At 42.1% G+C, this 19432-nt stretch overlaps 1 protein-coding gene across 3 annotated transcripts in view; it reads left to right on the top strand.

The window, feature by feature from the left end:
• The window catches only part of LOC136881224 (RNA-binding protein 42), a 267849-nt gene that overhangs the window by 247528 nt on the left and 889 nt on the right, over nucleotides 1-19432 (top strand). For 2 of the 3 annotated variants that reach the window (XM_067153952.2, XM_067153954.2), the window contains exon 6: nucleotides 17073-17212. In XM_067153952.2, coding sequence (XP_067010053.2) covers nucleotides 17073-17197 — 125 coding nt within the window. In that variant the 3' untranslated portion in view covers nucleotides 17198-17212. Of the gene's footprint in view, nucleotides 1-17072; nucleotides 17213-19432 lie in introns of those variants that run through there. The other variant, XR_010861004.2, reaches the window with a different exon arrangement.

The raw sequence follows: 19432 nt of genomic DNA on the forward strand, positions 1-19432 counted from the left end.
TTACTGTAATATATCATTCGTAAGGGATTGTGATGTACGTTCAGAAAGACAGCTAGACCACACTTCATTGACCAAAGAGTTTCTCAGGCTGAAGCTTTGTAGAGAAATAGAAAAACCCTCTAACGCCAATCATTAAGCCACTGATTTTGATCAATGTTAATTTATATATTTCTCGCTAGTAAGGGATGATGGAGTTGTAGATGTCACATTTCTCTGTAATATATTCCCTGTTGTTATGGAAACACTGACGTAGTTGCCACTTCACCCCATAGCTACTGTACTACCTCTCGATCGTGTTCAGACACGAGCATGCTCAAATACCTACTGTTATAGTAGAAGCAATCAGCGGATTAAGTGGCTGTGCGGTTTGGGTCACGTACAGTGACTGGCAGAATTTTTCGGACAGAATAATCTATACATGTAATACCCCTATTATTAAAGAAAGAACAGGTTATAAATTCGAAATTACTAAACTCGGAATTTAATGCACTTCGTAGGTACTGTAATTATCAAATTGCGATTTGTACTGTAGATGAATTTCCGAAGCAATAATACCTTTTACTTATTTGAATACGAAAATTTGCTGGTCAATATTTTTCGGGCAGGAGATGTTTAGCTACTCAAGGCATGCTTTGCACTTGTTACGCGCTGTGTAGGCAGGTCCCAGTCAGAGCCTTCCTCATGCACAAAGCAGACGCAGCGATTCATGAGTACCGGGCGAGTTGGCCGTGCGCTTAGAGGCGCGCGGCTGTGAACTTGCATCCGGGAGATAGTAGGTTCGAATCCCACTATCGGCAGCCATGAAGATGGTTTTCCGTGGTTTCCCATTTTCACACCAGGCAAATGCTGGGGCTGTACCTTAATTAAGGCCACGGCCGCTTCCTTCCAACTCCTATCTGTGTCGGTGCGACGTAAAGCCCCTAGCGATTCATGAGTGAAATGGGACGCTGAGGAAAGAACAGTACATTTGATCAAAGGCAATTAGTAATATTCCATCATGAAAGAGGGCAAACATGTCAACAAATCACAGATTTGCTGAACGTGAAAAAAAGTACGGTTAACGATATTATCTGCCGATATAAATTTCAAGACAGAATTGAAAATTTGCCACAGAGAGGTCGCCCGAGGGTCCTTAATAGGAGAGAAGAGAGGGCAGTAGTAAGACAAGTGAAAAGAAATCCTCGTCTTACTACAACCACTATTGCAGCTGCAGCTGAGAGCGTGTTTGGAAAGAAGATCAGTACAAGTATAATCCGGAGGGTGTTATGTAGAGGTGATTATCGCAGGCGAACTGCAAGAAGGAAGCCCTATATCAACAAAATAAATAGTATCAAGCAACAACGATTTGCTAGGGAGCATCTTAGCAAAATCATGAACTGGTGGAAGACTAATTTTCTGCGATGAATCGAAATTCAACGTTTCTGGCTCAGAAGGGCCAAGACCATCTACAATAATATCAGACCGTAATACAGATATCGATATTAGCTAAAATGGCACCCCGATCGGTTTGTTCAAATGTAAACATGAGCATGTGCGAAGCATCTGTTTAGTTCTTTCTGTCTGTTTGGTTTGGAAACGAGTGTAGTGAAGTTTTCATTGAAATTTGGTTCTAAAACTATTTTGATATATTACGACGTGTCGATTGTATTGCATGTAATTCATATTACAGCAGATGCACTTACATTCAGATCAAGTGTACTTAATGTATCGTGACGAGAGGATGTGTTCCGTGTATCTGATGAGCTGTTTTTTGTTTGTTTGTTTTTTCCCCGGATAAAGCCAAAACTTTGTGTTGATGGCAATCCTAGTACATTTTTCAATTGCTGTACCTTTTAAGGATTTTAAAAGAGGTTATAAAACGTGATAAAGCTATTTATTTTATCTGTGAATGAAGATTATATTCTCTTGGTTAAATTAGAGGACAAGGTATCAACTGATATACTGGCACAGTACGTTGCCAACGATTTGGGTGTTAAAGTGCTGTATACGAAAATCCATATGCTACCAGAGAACTTTAAACTGATTCTCCTATTGATTGTCTGGAGTAAACAGATGTAGCAGTTTGGTGTTATGAGAGAATTGAAAGCTTATGTTTCTAACAAATTTCTTGAACGAGGTAAGCTATGATATTTATATTTAAAAGTGTATGGTAATAGAAACGTCATTCAAATAAATGTGTTTCTAAAACAAGTACTGATTTATAGAAAGAAGAATTACGGTCTGGAATAATTTAACAAGGGTGCCCCCTACTGTATCTACACCAATTATTAGATACATTTCCAACTTCTTTGAAATCACTTAAGAAAGGACTAGGTAGACAATTGATACGTAATCTGCCACTTGAACGACAGTCCTAAATTCGGATCATTGGTGATTGGTTAATTAATTGACTGAAGTGAAACGCATCAAATATTCCCCCAGCATTGTTATTTAAGAATGCAATCCTATATTACCTATTTCCTTTCCTATACTAGTCCATAGAAAATATTTATATTTTGAATTATCCACGTATTGCTTATCTAAATATAGGATATTTCTAGATAGTATGGGTCTATTACCCAAAGTAAGGTGTTCTGTTCGTTGTTATTGACAGCTTAGCAATTCAATATAATGAAAAGTTTGTGTTTATGTATCACAGGCGTGTTTACATTGAACCGATGCGTCGGCCATTTTGTTCTTGTGTTAAGGTCTGATGTAGATGGTCTTGGATGGGAGCATCATAGTTTGGAGACAGTCCAATAAAGAGTTTGAAGAAAGAAATGTGAAGGCAACGGTAAAACATGGAGGGTACATGTTATGGTTTGGGGCTGTGTGTCGGCTCAAAGAGTAGGTGAGCTGGTTTTTTTAGATGGAAACATGGACCACCGTCAGTGCCTTCAGATTAAAAAAGAAAAATCTGAAGAAAAGAGCAGAAAATATGGGAGTTCGGGACTCTTTTAAATTTTATCAGGACAACGATCCGAAACATACGGTCAATAATGTACGGCTGTGGTTGTACAACTGCCCTAAAGTTATGAATCCTCTCCCACAAAGTCCTGACATTAACCCCACCGAGAATTTATGGGATATACTGGAAAACAACATCGGGGAACGTCCCATAAATTCCAAAGCTGATGTGAAGAGACGACCGCAAGAGGAGTGGGAAAAATTGTCCCATTCCACCACAAGAAAACTCGTGGAGAGCATGCCGAGACGCCTGGCTGAAGTGTTTCGCAGGAAGGGAAGAATCACGAAGTATTAATAATCCTACATGGATTCCGTCCTTCATATTTTTGTTGTACTTGCATTTTCGTCCGAATATTTATGAACGGGCAATTTTGTATTATTGTAATTGCATTAATACGTTTCACATTTTTTTGTGTATCATGAAATGAGGTGCATATTTATTTTTGGTATCTGTATGTGTAACTATTCATGCTGGAGTAAGCAAAATTATACTATATTTGCTCGTTATTAACCTTTTTATGCTTAATATAAAGGAACTCTGTCTGTCCGAAAAATTATGACTGTCACTGTGTGTGTCGTCCACTCAGCCTGCGTGAGAATAATTGAGGAGCTATTTGACGGCGAGATAGCTGCCTTCATCTAAAAAGCTAAGAATGACGGCCAAAAGTATTCGTCGCATTGACCACACGTCACCTCGTAATGTGTAGGCCTGCGGGATGAGCAGCGGTAATTCGGTAGGTCAGAGTCCATCAGGGCTGTAGCGCCATAGTTTGTCAGTTTGTTTGTTTGTTTGTGTGTTTGTTATTCATTTATGGCCATGGCATATCAGTTAAGAACTCTCGTTTAAAATATGGATGTTTTGTTGAAGCTGCTTCTTCTTCTTTTTCTTGTCATATTGCTAGGATTGACATCGCCCTATAATGTGGATTTGACTCAGTTTTACGGTTGGATATCCTTCCCGACACCTACCTTATGTTCACTATTTTATGTTTCTCTGGTGGTTAGTAGTAGTGTGTGTTTTATGTGGTTGAAGAGGCTATAATGACGAACAGGAACACGCAGTCCTTGATCTAGAGAAATGCATCTTGTACAGTTAAAATCCCCGGCCTGGCCGGGAATTCCACCCTGGGCCCTCTGAACGTAAGGATATTACTTTCACTTTTCAGCCAAGGTGCCAAAGAAAATGTTCTTCTGCTTATCTCTGTTGTTTCTGGGGTCGCTGGAGCCACCCTGTCTCATTTCGGGTTTGGCCGGGAGTTCAAGGCCGGATACCCTTCCTGGCACCACGTAACTTTTAAGGTAAAAATTCCATCACGGAATCGACTGGGAGGCGAACCTCAGACGTCCGGGTATAGGAAGCCAGCTGCAAAACCACTGCACTAATAACTCCCGCCCGCTCACACCCACACCCACACACACACACACACACACACACACACACACACACACATATGCACGTTTTCTGTAACTTCATGAACAGTAGTAAACGAAAAACGTGTTTTACAATATCTTAAAACGTGTATGTCGTGTGAAGGGTTAACATGCAACATCGCAGTTGAAGTATTTTCTGTCGACTTCATTTCTTGGCTTTTATGATATTTCTAAGGTATCCTTTACCTCGCTTAACAAATGTCTGTCCGATTTCTTTTGCTCTTTCTAGATATCTCTAGGCAAGTCTCCACCAGACCACCAAGTTTATTTCGACCAACTTTTCCCTCCCTACTTTCTTAGGTCCATTTGAAAGGATTCTTACGTTCTTTCACTTGGCGTTATGTTTTAGCTCAGTCTAGGAAAAGCATTTAACTAAGCGCTTTCTATAAACCCTATGAAATTATCTAAAAAGCAACTTACTTTACTCTATGAACGTCAGTGGTGACCGACAGCGTTCTACCTGAGGGTATCACAGCGTTAGCCGGTATAGCAAATACTGCTGCCCTCAGAAGACTTGTAGATTCAACTCCGTTCATCAGCCATTCTTCAAACAGTTCTCCATTAATTCCGATTGTAATTACAGGCGAATGCTAGGATGGCACCTTTCTCGTTTTTTTCGACCCCCTTTTTCCGATAACCGTAGCCTCGTTTAGCGACGTATCAGTATATGCACCACACTCAACACTGACTCTCAAACTGAATTCACACTCAGGAGTATGTATACGAGACTGCTGACCACGACGCCCCATGGCCTTAATTCAAAAGACACTGATGATGTCGCAACTTGTTACGTGTGTTTTGATCCGCCAGTGTTAAATTCATGGCACTGAATCCTCGCTCACATTCAGCTGTAGAAATGGGAAGAATTTATAAGGTTTTGCACTGAGGGCGAATGCATTTTGTATTTTCTTTGTAAATAGGAAAGTGTTTCACAAGCGATTCGCACGTGTTTTCATTTGCGTTGAGTTTCAGTTTTCTACACCATATCACCATAGAACACACGTTCACATTCGTCTGAGGACCATGCAGCTGGATTTACAACAGCTGCATCCCAAAAACTGTTCATGTCCATGACAACAAAATATTAATTTATGCAAATTTAAAATATCAACTGACTGGGATTTAATTATTTTTATTTATTTATTTTCCTTAAATTGTACATGTTCAATTTAGGGGTGGTAGATGGAGAAAGAACAAGCCCCATATGCACGGAAGTGCCTCCCTCCCCACATGTATGTGTACATAAACTCTACTGAATATTTACACGTATATAGACAATTTTAAATTTACATATTTACACTCCAAACACTGTACTCTTAGGATAATAATTATCTTGATTTATTCTATACTTATTAGCGTAAGAAGCCATTTATACTCTCACTCATACCCATGTATACACACTCATTCACAACCACTCCCACACGCGCACACATACACATTTGCCCACATTCAACTGTACTTGTATCCATCTTTCTTGCAGTTCTAATTTATAGAAGTTATATACATCACATAGGGTTTATATTTACATATATATTTTCTTCGCTGCGCGGAGGAAATGAGGAGGAGGAAGCAGTTTTACCTCAGATGGTAGAAGATTCCAGATACGAGCAGATCTTGCGTAAAATCCATTTGAATATGAGGTTGTTCTGGCGCGGGGAGGGATAAGAGTAACTCCTTGGCCTCTCTTAACAGAGCGGTAATTAAGTTGCCGGTGGTGGAAAGGGGAGAGGGGTGTGTTGTCTGAGATATATACAGTCACTCCCATAAATATTCGGCCACTGATAAAATCCGCGGCAAAGTGATGCCAATAATGTAACCATGAGCAGAACGTGAAACCAAATGTGTCCAACTAATGGAACTACATGTGGTTGCTTATACAGAAGAGGAATCATGGAGCATTGATGTACAGTATGCTGTAAAAGAAAGGACACTGGGCACATGGGTGAAATTACTCGCCTCAAATATATTCGGTCACCCGGAAAGGCCGGGTTGCCGCTTTGCTCATTGACGGTGACAGGGCACATAGCGTTGCAAAACGTTCAGTTCAGTAGTGCGGTGCCGCAAGACACGTCGTGCCGAAGTCATTTGCTGCAGTGTTGCGGTATCAACTGGGGTACAAAAGACAACACACTACCACGTTTGAAGAACGCCAGCTCGTAATATTCCATCGTGCTCGAGGTAAATCGCATAGAAAGTTATCGCAGATGCTTAAAATAAGCAGAACAGCAGTTGGAGACACACTAAGCCGATTCGAAAATGAAGACAGAATTGATTCAATTTCCCAAACAGGCAGATCAAGAAGGCGGGCAGAACGAGAGGAGCGGTTTGTGCTTCGGAATGTGAAAAGGAATCCGAAAATTAGTACCCCAAAACTGGCAGCAGCTGTTTTAGAGGAGTGTGGAAAGAATGTGGGTACTGAAACCGCGCGAAGAGCACTGCGAAGTAATGCGGTCTTTAAGAGAAGAGCTAGGAGGAAACCATACATTAGTACGGTAAATAAAAAGAATCGGCTAGGGTATGCGAAAACCTACGTAAGCAAACCCAGTGCTTGGTCGGAGGATGTCTTATTTGTTGATGAGGCAAATTTAAATGTTTTCGGGTCCGATGGAAAGCAATTGGTGTGGCGGAATCGTCACGAGGAACTGAAAACAAGCAATTTACAAGCTACGGTAAAATATGGCGGAGGAAATGCAATGGTGTGGGGATGTGTCGCATCGAACGGAGTTTGTGCACTGAGTTTCACTGAACATACTTTGACAAAAGAGGACTGTTTGGCTATCCTCAAAAACAATTTGCGGCAATCTGCGGAACAACTTGGTATACAGCGTACTTTCAAGTTCTACCAAGAAAACAACCCCAAGCAGCACAAGTCGTACCTTGTCAGGGAGTGGCTGCTGTACAACTGCCCGAAGGTTTTGGAGACTCCACCACAATCACCCGATCTGAACCCCATCGAGAATGTGTGAAGTCGAATGAAGGCAGCTCTGCAATTGTAGCCGTCAAGTTCTCTCACAGAATTGAAGAGGAGACTGCTACAAGAATTGGCGGCATTAAGTCTTGACTATATCAAGAAAGTTTTCGCCAGTATGCCGAATCGACTGGAAGAGGTCATAAAACATCAAGGTGAACCTACGAAGTACTGAATGTGTAACAGGGTTGTCAATTATGCGAGTTTATTTTGCTTTTTGTATAGTGGCCGAATATTTTTGAGGCGGCACTGGAATTATTGCTTTTATTTTATGTAAGACAGATGGCGTACTACTGACAGTCAGAAGAGTTTGACTTACATCACGATGTTTGTAGAACGTTTTTTTATAAATGTTTTCCTACATGTTTCGTTGTATTATACGTTATCATTATAGTGTAGGAATAGCTACCCAATAAAAATGTGCCAAAAATCAGAGTGACCAAATATTTATGGGAGTGTCTGTCATTGATATTCATAGGTTGGAATGTTCGAAGGTAGTGTGAGGTTGAAATTTCCGATCCCCGCCTTACAGATTGCACACTGTTTGGTATTCCCATGAAATCGGGAAGCAAACATTGGGCAGGTAATTTCCCGCCCCCAGTTGCTTACTGTTATCGAAATGACATTTCACTTCCACTTCGGGAAAGGTGCATCATGTACATCGCACGTCCCTAGTTTTTGAGTCTTGGCCAATTAATTAGCAGTACACCTGTGCCATTCAACACCTGTGTCCACTTCTTGTCTCACACAGCGACCCACACAGTAAAGCACACCGGACCAAGAATGGCACACTAATTCCCATCGCTGACTCGATCATCCAAAGTAACTTGCAGGAAAGCATTAGTGACCAAAGCGTGCAATTAATGGTGTTCAGGAGTAGAGCTTGCCCGCCATCTTCCTGGATAAGAACATAACACCGACAGTATCCCCTTTAGTTGAGGTCAGTCGTAGGCGGAAACTCTCCGGACAGGCTAATTGTAACCGAAAAGAGTTCTCTAAGCTGTGCGGGTCGTGTAGCTGTAAGCTTGTCTCGTGCGGGTGTAGGTGGTAGAATACATCGACGGCTTGTCGTAAGAGGCGACTTAAAGGGGAACCTTCTATGTACTTTCAGCTGGGATCTGGATTTGGGGACCGCGGGGTTCCGTGCTGATTGCCATACTTCCACTTACTGTACTCGTGCCAGACTCCTCACACGCATCTCTCCTCTACTGGGTCAACTCTTGTTCTTTTTGAACCCCGATGATGTGAAGTGTGCTCTCAACTTGGGAGCGTGGGTTGACGACCACGGCGCCCTTACCTGAGTCTTGACATTGCTTCACTTACTTGTGCCAGGCTCCTCACTTTCATCTGTCCTATCCGACCTCCCTTGTTCAACTCTTCTTGTTTTTCCGACCCCGATGGTATCAGGTTTTCGAGGCCTAGGGAGTCTCATTTTCACGCCTTTCGTGGCCCTTGCCTTCCTTTGGCTGAAGCCAAAGTGTCGGATCCCTTCTTTTTTTTTCTTTTTTTTTTTCCCCCCTCTCTGATGAGTGTTATGTAGAGGATGATTGCCTAGTTGTACTTCCTCTTAAAACAAAATTCACCACCATCAGCTGCTGCACTAAGCTTGGGTTCGGAGATAGTGGGTTCGAACTCATCCGCCGTCAGCACTGAGGATGCTTTTTCTAAGTGTACCATTTTCGTGTAAGGAAATGCTGGAACTATACCTTAATTAAGGCCACGATGGCTTCCTTCGCAGTCCTACCGCTGTGCAATGCCAGCTTTGCCGTAAGACCTGTCTGTATCGATGGGACGTAAAGCAAATAGCAAAATCTGCTAGCAAAGGGGGGAAAAAATTACGGTTAGGCAGCACAGCACTGCCGCATGGCTAAACCATAGAGACGTTGGTGTATTGGTCTTACGTGAAAGAAACTAGTTTATTTGTTTCTATTTACTTTATTTTTCACGTATCAGTACTTTTTTGGATACAGGAGTATGGCGAGAGAAGTATGAAATGTAAGGTTTACATGAGGGGGCGGGGGATGGGTGGTGATGGTGATTTTAAGAGGAAGTACAACTAGGCAACCATCCTCTATATACCAGTACTCAAAGAGGAGGGAAAAAAGATGGGATCCGACACTTCGAAAAATGAAGGCATCTCCCAAAGGAAGGCAAGGCCACGACGGGCGTGAAAATGAGACTCCCTAGTCCTCGAAAACCTAATGCCATCGGGGTCGTAAAATAACAAGAGTTAACCAAGGCAGGTCAGATAGGATAGATGAAAGTGAGGAGCCTGAGAAAAAAGAGAGAGGGGCCGTGGACGATCAAGAAATATATAAAATCTAGTTCCATCTTTAATTCATTGTATAACAGTTTTTATTTCATTTAGACATACTGTCACAATTTCACTCCCACAGTTACACCGCCTGGACTGACAGCTCAAGGCGACATTACCCGAAACCTGCCGATTTCTTTCATTTCTTCCGCTAGAGGCCCTAGCGCTGCGATAAGCAGAAATGAGGAAATACAAAGGGCACTAGGATAGTTTTGCAATACGCAAAAACGGTTGGCTGGACACCCCTGTTATGGTGAAGGATGAAAAGAGTGGTGAAAACCGGTCTAAAAGACAGCAAGGCGGGACCTTCACACCATTTGTTACCAAGCAGTGGGATTGAATGCAAGTTAAGATATCATTGTGGTCTAAAGGTGAATATCGCGCAATTATCCGCTGCAGTTTTGCTCGCGGATTAACTGTTGACCAGTGCCTGGAGGAAATGATTCCTGTGCTGGGGGAAGACTTTCCACATCGGACAACAATAATTTTCCGCTGGTACAAAAAATTCCAGAGGGGAAATTTTGGGGTTGAAGACGATCTTCGTTCTAGGCGACCGTTTGAATCAGTGACTGAGGAAAACATTGAAGTTGTGAGGAAAATGTTGCAGCAAGAGAGGCGGTTGACATCGGCAGGTAGAAGAAACCCTTCACATCGCTGCACCAGCTATTCAATTCTACACGACCAACTCCATGTTAGAAAGGTTTGTTCCTTTGGGTGCCCCATTCACTTTCAGAGGAACAAAGGCCACTTCGAGTGAAATGGTGCCGAGAAATGCTAAAACAGTTTGAAAATGGGACTTCGCGTAACGTCAATAGCATCGTTACAGGTGACGAAACTTGGCTTTATTATTACGATGTCCTAACAAAATCCCAGAACAAGGTGTGGCTGTTTGAAGATTAGGGTACTCCTGTGACTGTGCGAAAGTCAAGGTCAGTGAAGAAAAAGATGATTGCAGTATTCTTCACTAAGCGCGGCATCCTGACTCGGGTTGTGCTAGAAACACAAAGGACGGTTACTCCGAAATGGTACAGTGAGATTGTCTCCTTCCGGCCATCCAGGCTCTCAAGCAGCTCCGTCCAACATCACGGCTTAACACTTGGCTCTTGCATCACTACAATGCTCCGGCACATCGCGCTAATGTAACAATGGATTTTCTTGCCGGATCAGTGTTGACTGTGCTTGATCGTCCTCCATACAGTCCTGATCTTGCCCCATGTGACTTCGCACTCCTCCCAGAAGTGAAGATGAAGCTGAAAGGGCGGCGTTTTGCATCCGACGAGGAGTTTCTGGCAGCATGGGATCAAGAGTGTGAAATTGTAACCGAAGAAAAGTGGCAGAGTTGGTTCAGTGACTGGTTTCGACGTATGGAGAAGTGTATTGAGTGTGGTGGAAATTATTTTGAAAAAGTCTAAAGCGTTCACTAACATTGCAAAACTTTCCTAGTGCCGTTTGTAAACTTTCATTCAGTCCCTTCCTTGAGCGCGGGCATTTTGTTACTTTGTGTGTGACGACCACGAATTTGTCTTCCGTTTCAAATAGCAGTAGAGCCCTGCGCGGATATGCAAAATAATATCCACATCTGGAATGGTTATCAGCGGATATTGCAATTAATTAACTATATTACACCCTTGCTGGCAAGATGTAATGTTTACAGTGCACTATGTCTTCTGGTACGGGCTAGAATACATTTGTTACTTTCATTGACCTGCCTCAGTCTTATCCTTGGATTTGACAGTATGAACGTGGATGATGTATGAGTGATGCTAGTAATGCCATTCCTTATGTAGCCAGTCCCTGCTATGACTGGTGTGAAAATGTCGCTCATAGGGTCGGTTGGTGCACGCATTTCAGTGGGCTTGGCAGACTGATATGCAATAGCAACTTCTGGCTCAGTGAGGAAAGCAAAGGGAAACTACCTCACTCCTCGTTACCCTAGTACACCTCTTCAGTGACACCTAGGCCATCTGTGACAGCTAATGGTGGTCCTGTTGAGGATCCAACCAGCCTTCGGGCTGAAAACCATACATACATACATACATACATACATACATACATACATACACACACACACACACCCAAAGTATTGAAACGGAATATCTGTTAACACAATACAGTACGCCTGATACCCGGCAACAGCACCCTAGAGCGACACGTTTATGAGGGATTATCTCTCGCGACAACTACCGACATATTGAGCACTTCTCTTTCGGAAAATTTGTTCCTTCCTTTCACTAATTGCGGGCAGGAGCCAGTTAGGCTTAGCTCAGATTTACGGCTTTATAGTCTTAAGGTTCTTTATATATCACCATTTTCCCATACCAATGTCAAGGGTCACCTCATCACAAGCAAAAATAACGGCATGAAATGTATGGAAGACTCACTTGTCGAGATAAACCTGAGTATACCTGAGTGAAAATCAATAAATATCATTATTTAAAACTTACCAGCAAAATACTGGAGTTGACGTTGCCATGGTTACGGCAGTTCATCTCTTTATCCTATTCCTAAAGCAAGAGTAGTGTGGTGCCAATATCTCCAAAACGGTCGGTTTTAGGGCCCGTAGGGCTTACTGAGTTGTTCTTTGCGTCAAGGGGCTTTAAATTAGCTTTTTCTCGTTCTTGTACGACAAATTCGATTTCGCCTATATTACCCTATTTTTCTATATTTTTATATCTCCCCCCGTCGCAACCCCCCCCCCCCCATAGAATTGTTTTGAAAATAAAATGTAGCCCATGTTACTCACTGGCAATGTAGCTTTCTATAGATGAAGTAATTTTTAAAATCTGTTCAGTAGTTTTTGAATTTATCCGTTACAAACAAATGTACAAATTCTTCCTCTTTATAATAAGTATAGATTACGCTCGTTTGTATCTTGCGAGTCTTTTATTCTGCTTTTGCTTCTGCACCCATCTTTTATCACTGTACATTGTTAGAGAGAGTGGTGTAAGCGAGATTGTCTTTGAAGAAACGAGAGCAATGGGTTTGATTGTATTTTGTGACGAAAAATGCTTCAGAGGATAGACGTCAAACGATGGAATTGTATGGACCTCCAGGACCGAAAGTGGATACAAACATTCGGATAAACAAGCTGTTCAGTGAAGCGGAAAGCAATCAGGACGTCCCAGGTCAGTTCGTGCACAACAGAATCAAGAACGCGTGGCTGAGGAATTAGCACGTACTTGGAACGATGTTCATCCACTCTTACCGGCATGGGACGACTTCGAACTCTTGTTGTGGCAGCAAGACGCAGCTGCTCCGCGTTACGATATGGCGTTACGAGAATGACTTGATAAGTAGTTTCCAAACATGGCCCGCAAGATTCTCCAACTCAATGGTACCAAGTTCTTTTTTTCTTTGTGGTTATTTAAGGGATAAAGTGTACACGCATGATATATCCAAAACGAAGTTCATGTGCGGCAGGTTATTGAAGAGTTCAATTTAATTCCCAGAAAGTTCCGCAGAAAGGCATGCGAAAACGTCAAAACTTCAAGCACTCTTACACTTGAATGGAGTCCAGCTTGAAGACTACGTAGAAAATCGATAAATATAATTGTTTCAAATTATTTAGCATAATATGATTCTTGGCTGTAATAACGCTTTTGTTTTAAATCATTATTGAACATTTTCCCCTTACTTCGCGAACCACCTGTATATTAAAGTAATAATTAAAGAGTTGGCAGGTTCGATCTTCACGAGATGTCTTCTGTCATCAGGGCTGAGCAGCTTAGGCGGCACTGTGCTGTCATTTGAGCCCAGCTTGGTAGGTTCGATCCTGCTTCAGTCCAGTGGTACCGGTATTTGAAGGTGTTCAAATACGTCAGCCCCGTGTCGGCAGACTTACTGCCGGACAATATTCCGGCACCTCGGCGTCTCAATACAAAATAATAGTGAGACGTAAACTAATCACACTATTCATTATCACTGTTCAAGTAGTAATTAAAGTACATTACGGGCAACCGCTATTGGTTACGTCTGCTCTAAATGGGCCAAATTTGTTGAAATAAACCCTTATTTTATAATTCTCTCAACTTCTTGTGGGAAAATGAACCTGCGTCCTTTCGCAAACGGGAAAGGAGTTGCGTTGAATGAGCAGTGACATAATTCATCAGAGTTACTAGCCACGTCATCAATGGTGTTCACGTTAGGCTAAAATTGACATTGTTTTTCATACGTAAAGTTCACTGATGTGCTTCATGTATACGGCTCGCAAGTCGTATTCATCACCAAAGTACCCAGGAGACGGCTTCTCAGTCAGAGAATTTATCAAACATTTGACACTTGAGAGAAATATCTTATGTGGACAGTTTTGCGGTGCATTCGCCGGCCGCATGCGGCAGCGAACCCCAAACAGCTTTTACTGTTTACATTTTTTCTGATATCAGGGATCTGTATCTGTGGTTTCTTATGCTATTTTTGTAAATAATGAGTAAACTGAAGACAGTCTTGACTCTCAGCTACCCGTCTTGAAATGGGTGCATAGCCAACCGAAAGCTATGTCTGTTGTGTTATTGGTGAAAGCCAGCAGCTGGCGTTAAGCTCCCTACAGGATTTGACAGGTTGTTTCAGATGATATTTCGCATTTGTCAAATTATTCAGATGTCTGCTTTGCTGCAGCCCCTTTGGGTACGGATGATTTGAAAAAAATATTTTGGCCTTTATTCTGGGAGCTGCTTACGATCCTGCGCTCGGCCATTGCCTGTAGAATAATCCTCTATAGTGTTGTGAAAAGGAGATTATATGCGGAAAGATGAGATCATACACTAATAGTGGACGATAGAAAAACTACCAAGGGGAGGTCACGATGGCCGCATCACCGATTTTGTTCAAACTTTGTAAGTTGGTCGTACTACGTCACAAAAACACTAGCAAAGTAGTAGCGCGCAACTCTCAAAAATTTTCGAAAAATCTATTTTGAAAATGTCGAAAAACGTTACGAGAGGTTTAACATGCCAGGTACCATCAAGCGAGAGACTGTGGCGCGGTGGGCGAATGTTTAAGGTTCTCCGCTTCAGTTATGAAGCTAACGAGTTCGAGTCACGTTCGTATCAACTCGCTTTTTTTTTTTTTTTCTGACATTTTCTGATCCCATTTTTCCTCGTGTTGCCAATGAGAGCAGCAGTTAGTCACTGTCTGACCGCGTTGTGTCGTGTAACGGTTGTGTGCGATGTAACCAGACGTGCTCATCATAAGTTCGATCGGCATGGAGATCTCGCATGTTGAATTATGTTTAGCATGCCAGGTACCAACAAACGAGAGACTGTGGCACGGTGGTCGAGTGGTTAGGGTTCTCCACTTCAGTTATGAAGATAACGAGTTCGAGTCACGCTGTTACCAGCTTTTTGCCCCCCTCCCATTCCCCCTCCCCTTTTTTCCTTCGGTTTTCGGAGTCGCCGAGGTGCCGGAGCTTTACGTGCCAGTAAATCTACCGACACATAGCAGACGTATTTGAGCACTTCAAATACCGGTACCACTGGACTGAACCAGGATCGAACCTGCCAAGTTAGGTTCAGAATGGCAGCACACTACCGCCTAAGTTGCTCAGCACTGATGACAGAAGACATCTAGTCAAGATGTTTTACAACAAGGAAAAGAATACTGAATTTAAGTAAATGTTTTACACATTTTGAACGTTTCATCATGTCGGTGTTTTTTAATTGGATTGGACATTTTGTCCGCTTTTGGTTCAGGATGAAGAAGAACGAGCCTCTCGCTCTGCAAACTCTATAACTAGGCTGAAATCCCGAAAATTGGCGTGGAGAACGTCTTTGGATCTCGCATCCTCTCATTTCAGCTTTAGGAATCCTTGGTAAAAATGGTCGAGGTCCCCTCTCTTCGCGGTCGCACTCACATATCTCATCCAGCTATCTTCAGTCTGCCCCGGGCTGTCTGGTTCAAGCTAAACAGAGTCGGGGTGACACCGGTCCCTAGCAGGACGGCCTCAGCTCTACTACATCAGTGGGGTTTGGCAGATTCCTCTTCTTGTTGCTCCAGTGCTGAAATGTAGACCATCAAGCATATTGTTCAGGAGTGCCCACTGTATGCATTTTCTGGTTTTCTGGATTAGCTACCTGCAGCAACTCCAGAACGATCATCTGGTTAGCAGACCTCAGGATAAATATTTGAATATATTAACTTTGTTGTCACCCCATAGACGCTCACACGAAATGTTGTCAATTGTGTACAGTATTTTGTGTACGCTATTTCCAAATTATGTACACGGCATTTTATACACACATTAATGAACCGCCATCTTGATAAGCATTTGACTGTTACAGTAGCATGTCAACAGAATCAGAACACGAGTTCACGACTTCCATACAAGTCTCGTTAAAACAGTTCAACTCTGCTCTCAAGACTGTCACTTTATATACGTTGTCTGGCCAGGCTGCTAGAAGAATATGACAAAACATGTTTTCTCGTAATTTCTAGAGTCTCCAACAGCCTATTTGCAATGAAAAGAATTTTCTATACAATTCTAGGGATAGGATCTGTGTTCTGGACTATTACTTTGTGTTGCACAACATTGAATTTGATTTATACATAATATATACAGATAATAATACATTATATATTATTAATTACGTGTACTTATATTAAATAAACTCATATTAATATGCATATAGCAGATGCTTCATGACATAACCTCACAAATAATACGACCAAATAATTGCGCCAAATAAATTTCGTACACAAGTGCGGTTGCGGCGATGCAGACAGAATATAGTAAACTGTAATGTTAAGGAAATGGCTCCCTCTTTGGATCAGTGGTAGGATCCTCTGATCGCGGATTTCCCAAGGTCGAAAAACAGTCCATTGGACACCCCATATCGTACAATGTCTGCATGTAAAAGATATAAAAGATGTAAACAACTTCATAGCCACACCTCACAAGTAATAATAATAATAATAATAATAATAATAATAATAATAATAATAATAATAATAAATCGAGATCGATATTTCCATTATTTACCCATGGATTAGAGAATATTTTTTTCCAAGTCAGCTTGTCAATTTCTTTTTGTTAATATTCCTTTTGTACTATAGTCATGCATGCATCATACTCTATTAATAAAATTAATCACTATACAGAAATCATATAAAACTTTTAATTTCAATACATTCACCGAAAATGTAACAAAACAACTTTAAACATTGGTTTCTAGCCTGCTTCCCCCATCTGTGGCAGTTAAATTACACTTGCTATAAATCATCGATAGGTGACCAGATGGATTAAGTGGCTTCGTGACCAAAGAGTGGACATTTTAATTGAATTACTAATAATTGCAACTGGCATTCACCTGCTGTCGCATGCTAGGAGCCTACAGTTGTCCCTCGTTTTCATATACACGTATGAACAATACTTTTAATCAGTTGTAATGTTTAATCCCAACTGATGTTTCTGTGTTTCAGGTCGCTATGTTGGTAGTCGTCCCATCAAATTACGGAAAAGCTCGTGGAAATCTCGCAACATCGAGGCGGTCAAGAAGAAAGAAAAGGAGAAGGCAGCTCTCATTGGACTTCTGACAGGAAGGTGACCCTAGCATTCGTAGGTACGTTATCTAACGGAATGTACTGCATGGGCCAGTCATGAACCCGCTTTTTATACTTCCTGACACAGAAGTGATCGGCTGCATAACCGAGGCAGTAAAGGCGTGTTTAGTTCACCCGGAAGGACATGGTTCGATTCCCCACAAGTAACTCGAAGAATTTAAGAAACGAGGTTACGAGCATTGGAACCCTGTACGTTCTATTTCTTCATGAGCCTTCATGGCCTGCATGCAGATGGCTTCGCTTTGAATATTTTTAAGTCTCAGAGTACAAACATGTTCAAGAATCCATGCTGGACAGGACTTACATATTTTCGGCCTCCCTCGTTAGCAAGGAGAAGGAAGCAGCAAATATGATTAGGCAAATTTCGCTTCTGTGTGCCTTAAGCAATGATGAGACTTTACAACGAATCCTGCTCGTTCTATATGCATAGCAGGATCTAATGTTCTAGTCTAATTAGTGTTACCATTCTTCGGCGTGCTAGTGCTATGTGACAGACGTTCTAAGAACGATAGCCTAACTTCGAGTTTCGCTCTCGTATTTATCCAGGACCCTGAGTATTGTTGTACTTACTTTCTAAACATGTTTCAATTATGTGTATATTCACCGAAGTTAATGGGCTACTTTCCTGTCTCTCTTTTTGGACTTATAAGCGTAACTGCCAGTTTTTGAATGCTCATTCAACTATGTGAAGTGACCGTCGAGGCCTGTTTCTCCGTCCCTATTTTATACATATCGCTGAAATGTCGAACATAGACAGACCTCATCAAGCCAAACATGATGGGGAAAGAATCGTCGAGATATCCCCATCCGTTAGAGAAATACCCCTAATAAGATGAGCATAGTACGTCCGGCGCTGACAAGACGTCACCCGCGCCGCCATCTTGTGACACGCCTCGCTCGTCCATTGCGGTTGCGGCGATGCAGACAGAATATAGTAAACTGTAATGGCTCCCTCTTTGGATCAGTGGTAGGATCCTCTGATCGCGGATTTCCCAAGGACGATAAACAGTCCATTGGACACCCCGTGTCGTACAATGTCTGCATGTAAAAGATATCTGCTGATACTCTCGGTGTTAGCCTTCTTTCATCACCTTGTTTATAGGCATCCGGGTTCGCGAGATCCGGGGAGCAGGACGGGTACAGGAATGGAGTTCCGAGAGAATTTGGGCGATCTCCAAAGTGTCCTTGCAGAAGGATAACTCCCCCTTGGTGTGGGCTGTAGTTCAATCTTACTGCATCCATTGTCCACCTTTCCTTCTGTTGTGAGAATCATAATTGCAGAAATCAATATAACACTGAATACCCAATGTGTCACACTATTACATACAGTAAATAAATGCTTTTAGGCTAGGAAAACATGCAATCATTTGTGTAGATTGTTTTACTGCATGCCGTAGAATTGTCGCCTGCGTATCTGATTGTATTTAAATGCATTCCCTTGATCATAATCCCCATGTGGGTTCTACCTAAAGCTTCAACATTCTGTCAGAGTAAAGGTAAAAGAATACGTCCTTGTCGGACACACCTCTTGATATCGATATCCGATTATGTCATACCTCCAAATGGTACTTATCCGCTTTGTCTGAGTAGAGGTTCCTGCTTATGTGCACGTCCCTGCAGGGGCGTAGCCAAGTGGGGGTTACTGGGGGGTTATACACCCCGCCCCCACGGAAAATAAACAGAAACTGACTAAAAAAACATTCAGAGACGTACTTGTAGAACCAACAGGCTCTTGAATCTATTTTCTAAAAACCCCTCAGAAGTTGGATTTTAGATTGTAAACTGAACAAACCATTCGCTGTAAAACTGTTGGTTGATACTTGATCGTATTGTGACTCTATAACCCCACCCCCATCGGCCGAACCTGACTACGTACGCTACCGGCTCACAAGGGGAGGTCACGATGTCCGTATCACCGATTTTGTTCAAACTTTGTAGGTTGGTAGTACTACATCACAAAAACACACTGGCAAAGTAGTAGCGCGCAACTCTCAAAAAGTTTCAAAAAAAAGCTATTTTGAAAATTTCTAGAAAAGTTACGGGAGCTTTATCATGCCAGGTACCATCAAGCGAAAGACTCCATCAAGTGGAGAACCTTAACCATTCCTCCACCGCGTCACAGGGTCTCGCTTGATGGTGCCTGGCATACTAAATCCCTCTTAACGTTTTTTGAAAATGTTTGAGAGTTGCGCGCTACTACTTTGCCAGTGTGTTTTTGT

Source organism: Anabrus simplex, chromosome 9, assembly GCF_040414725.1.
Source record: "Anabrus simplex isolate iqAnaSimp1 chromosome 9, ASM4041472v1, whole genome shotgun sequence".
NCBI classification, from domain to species: Eukaryota; Metazoa; Arthropoda; class Insecta; order Orthoptera; family Tettigoniidae; genus Anabrus; species Anabrus simplex.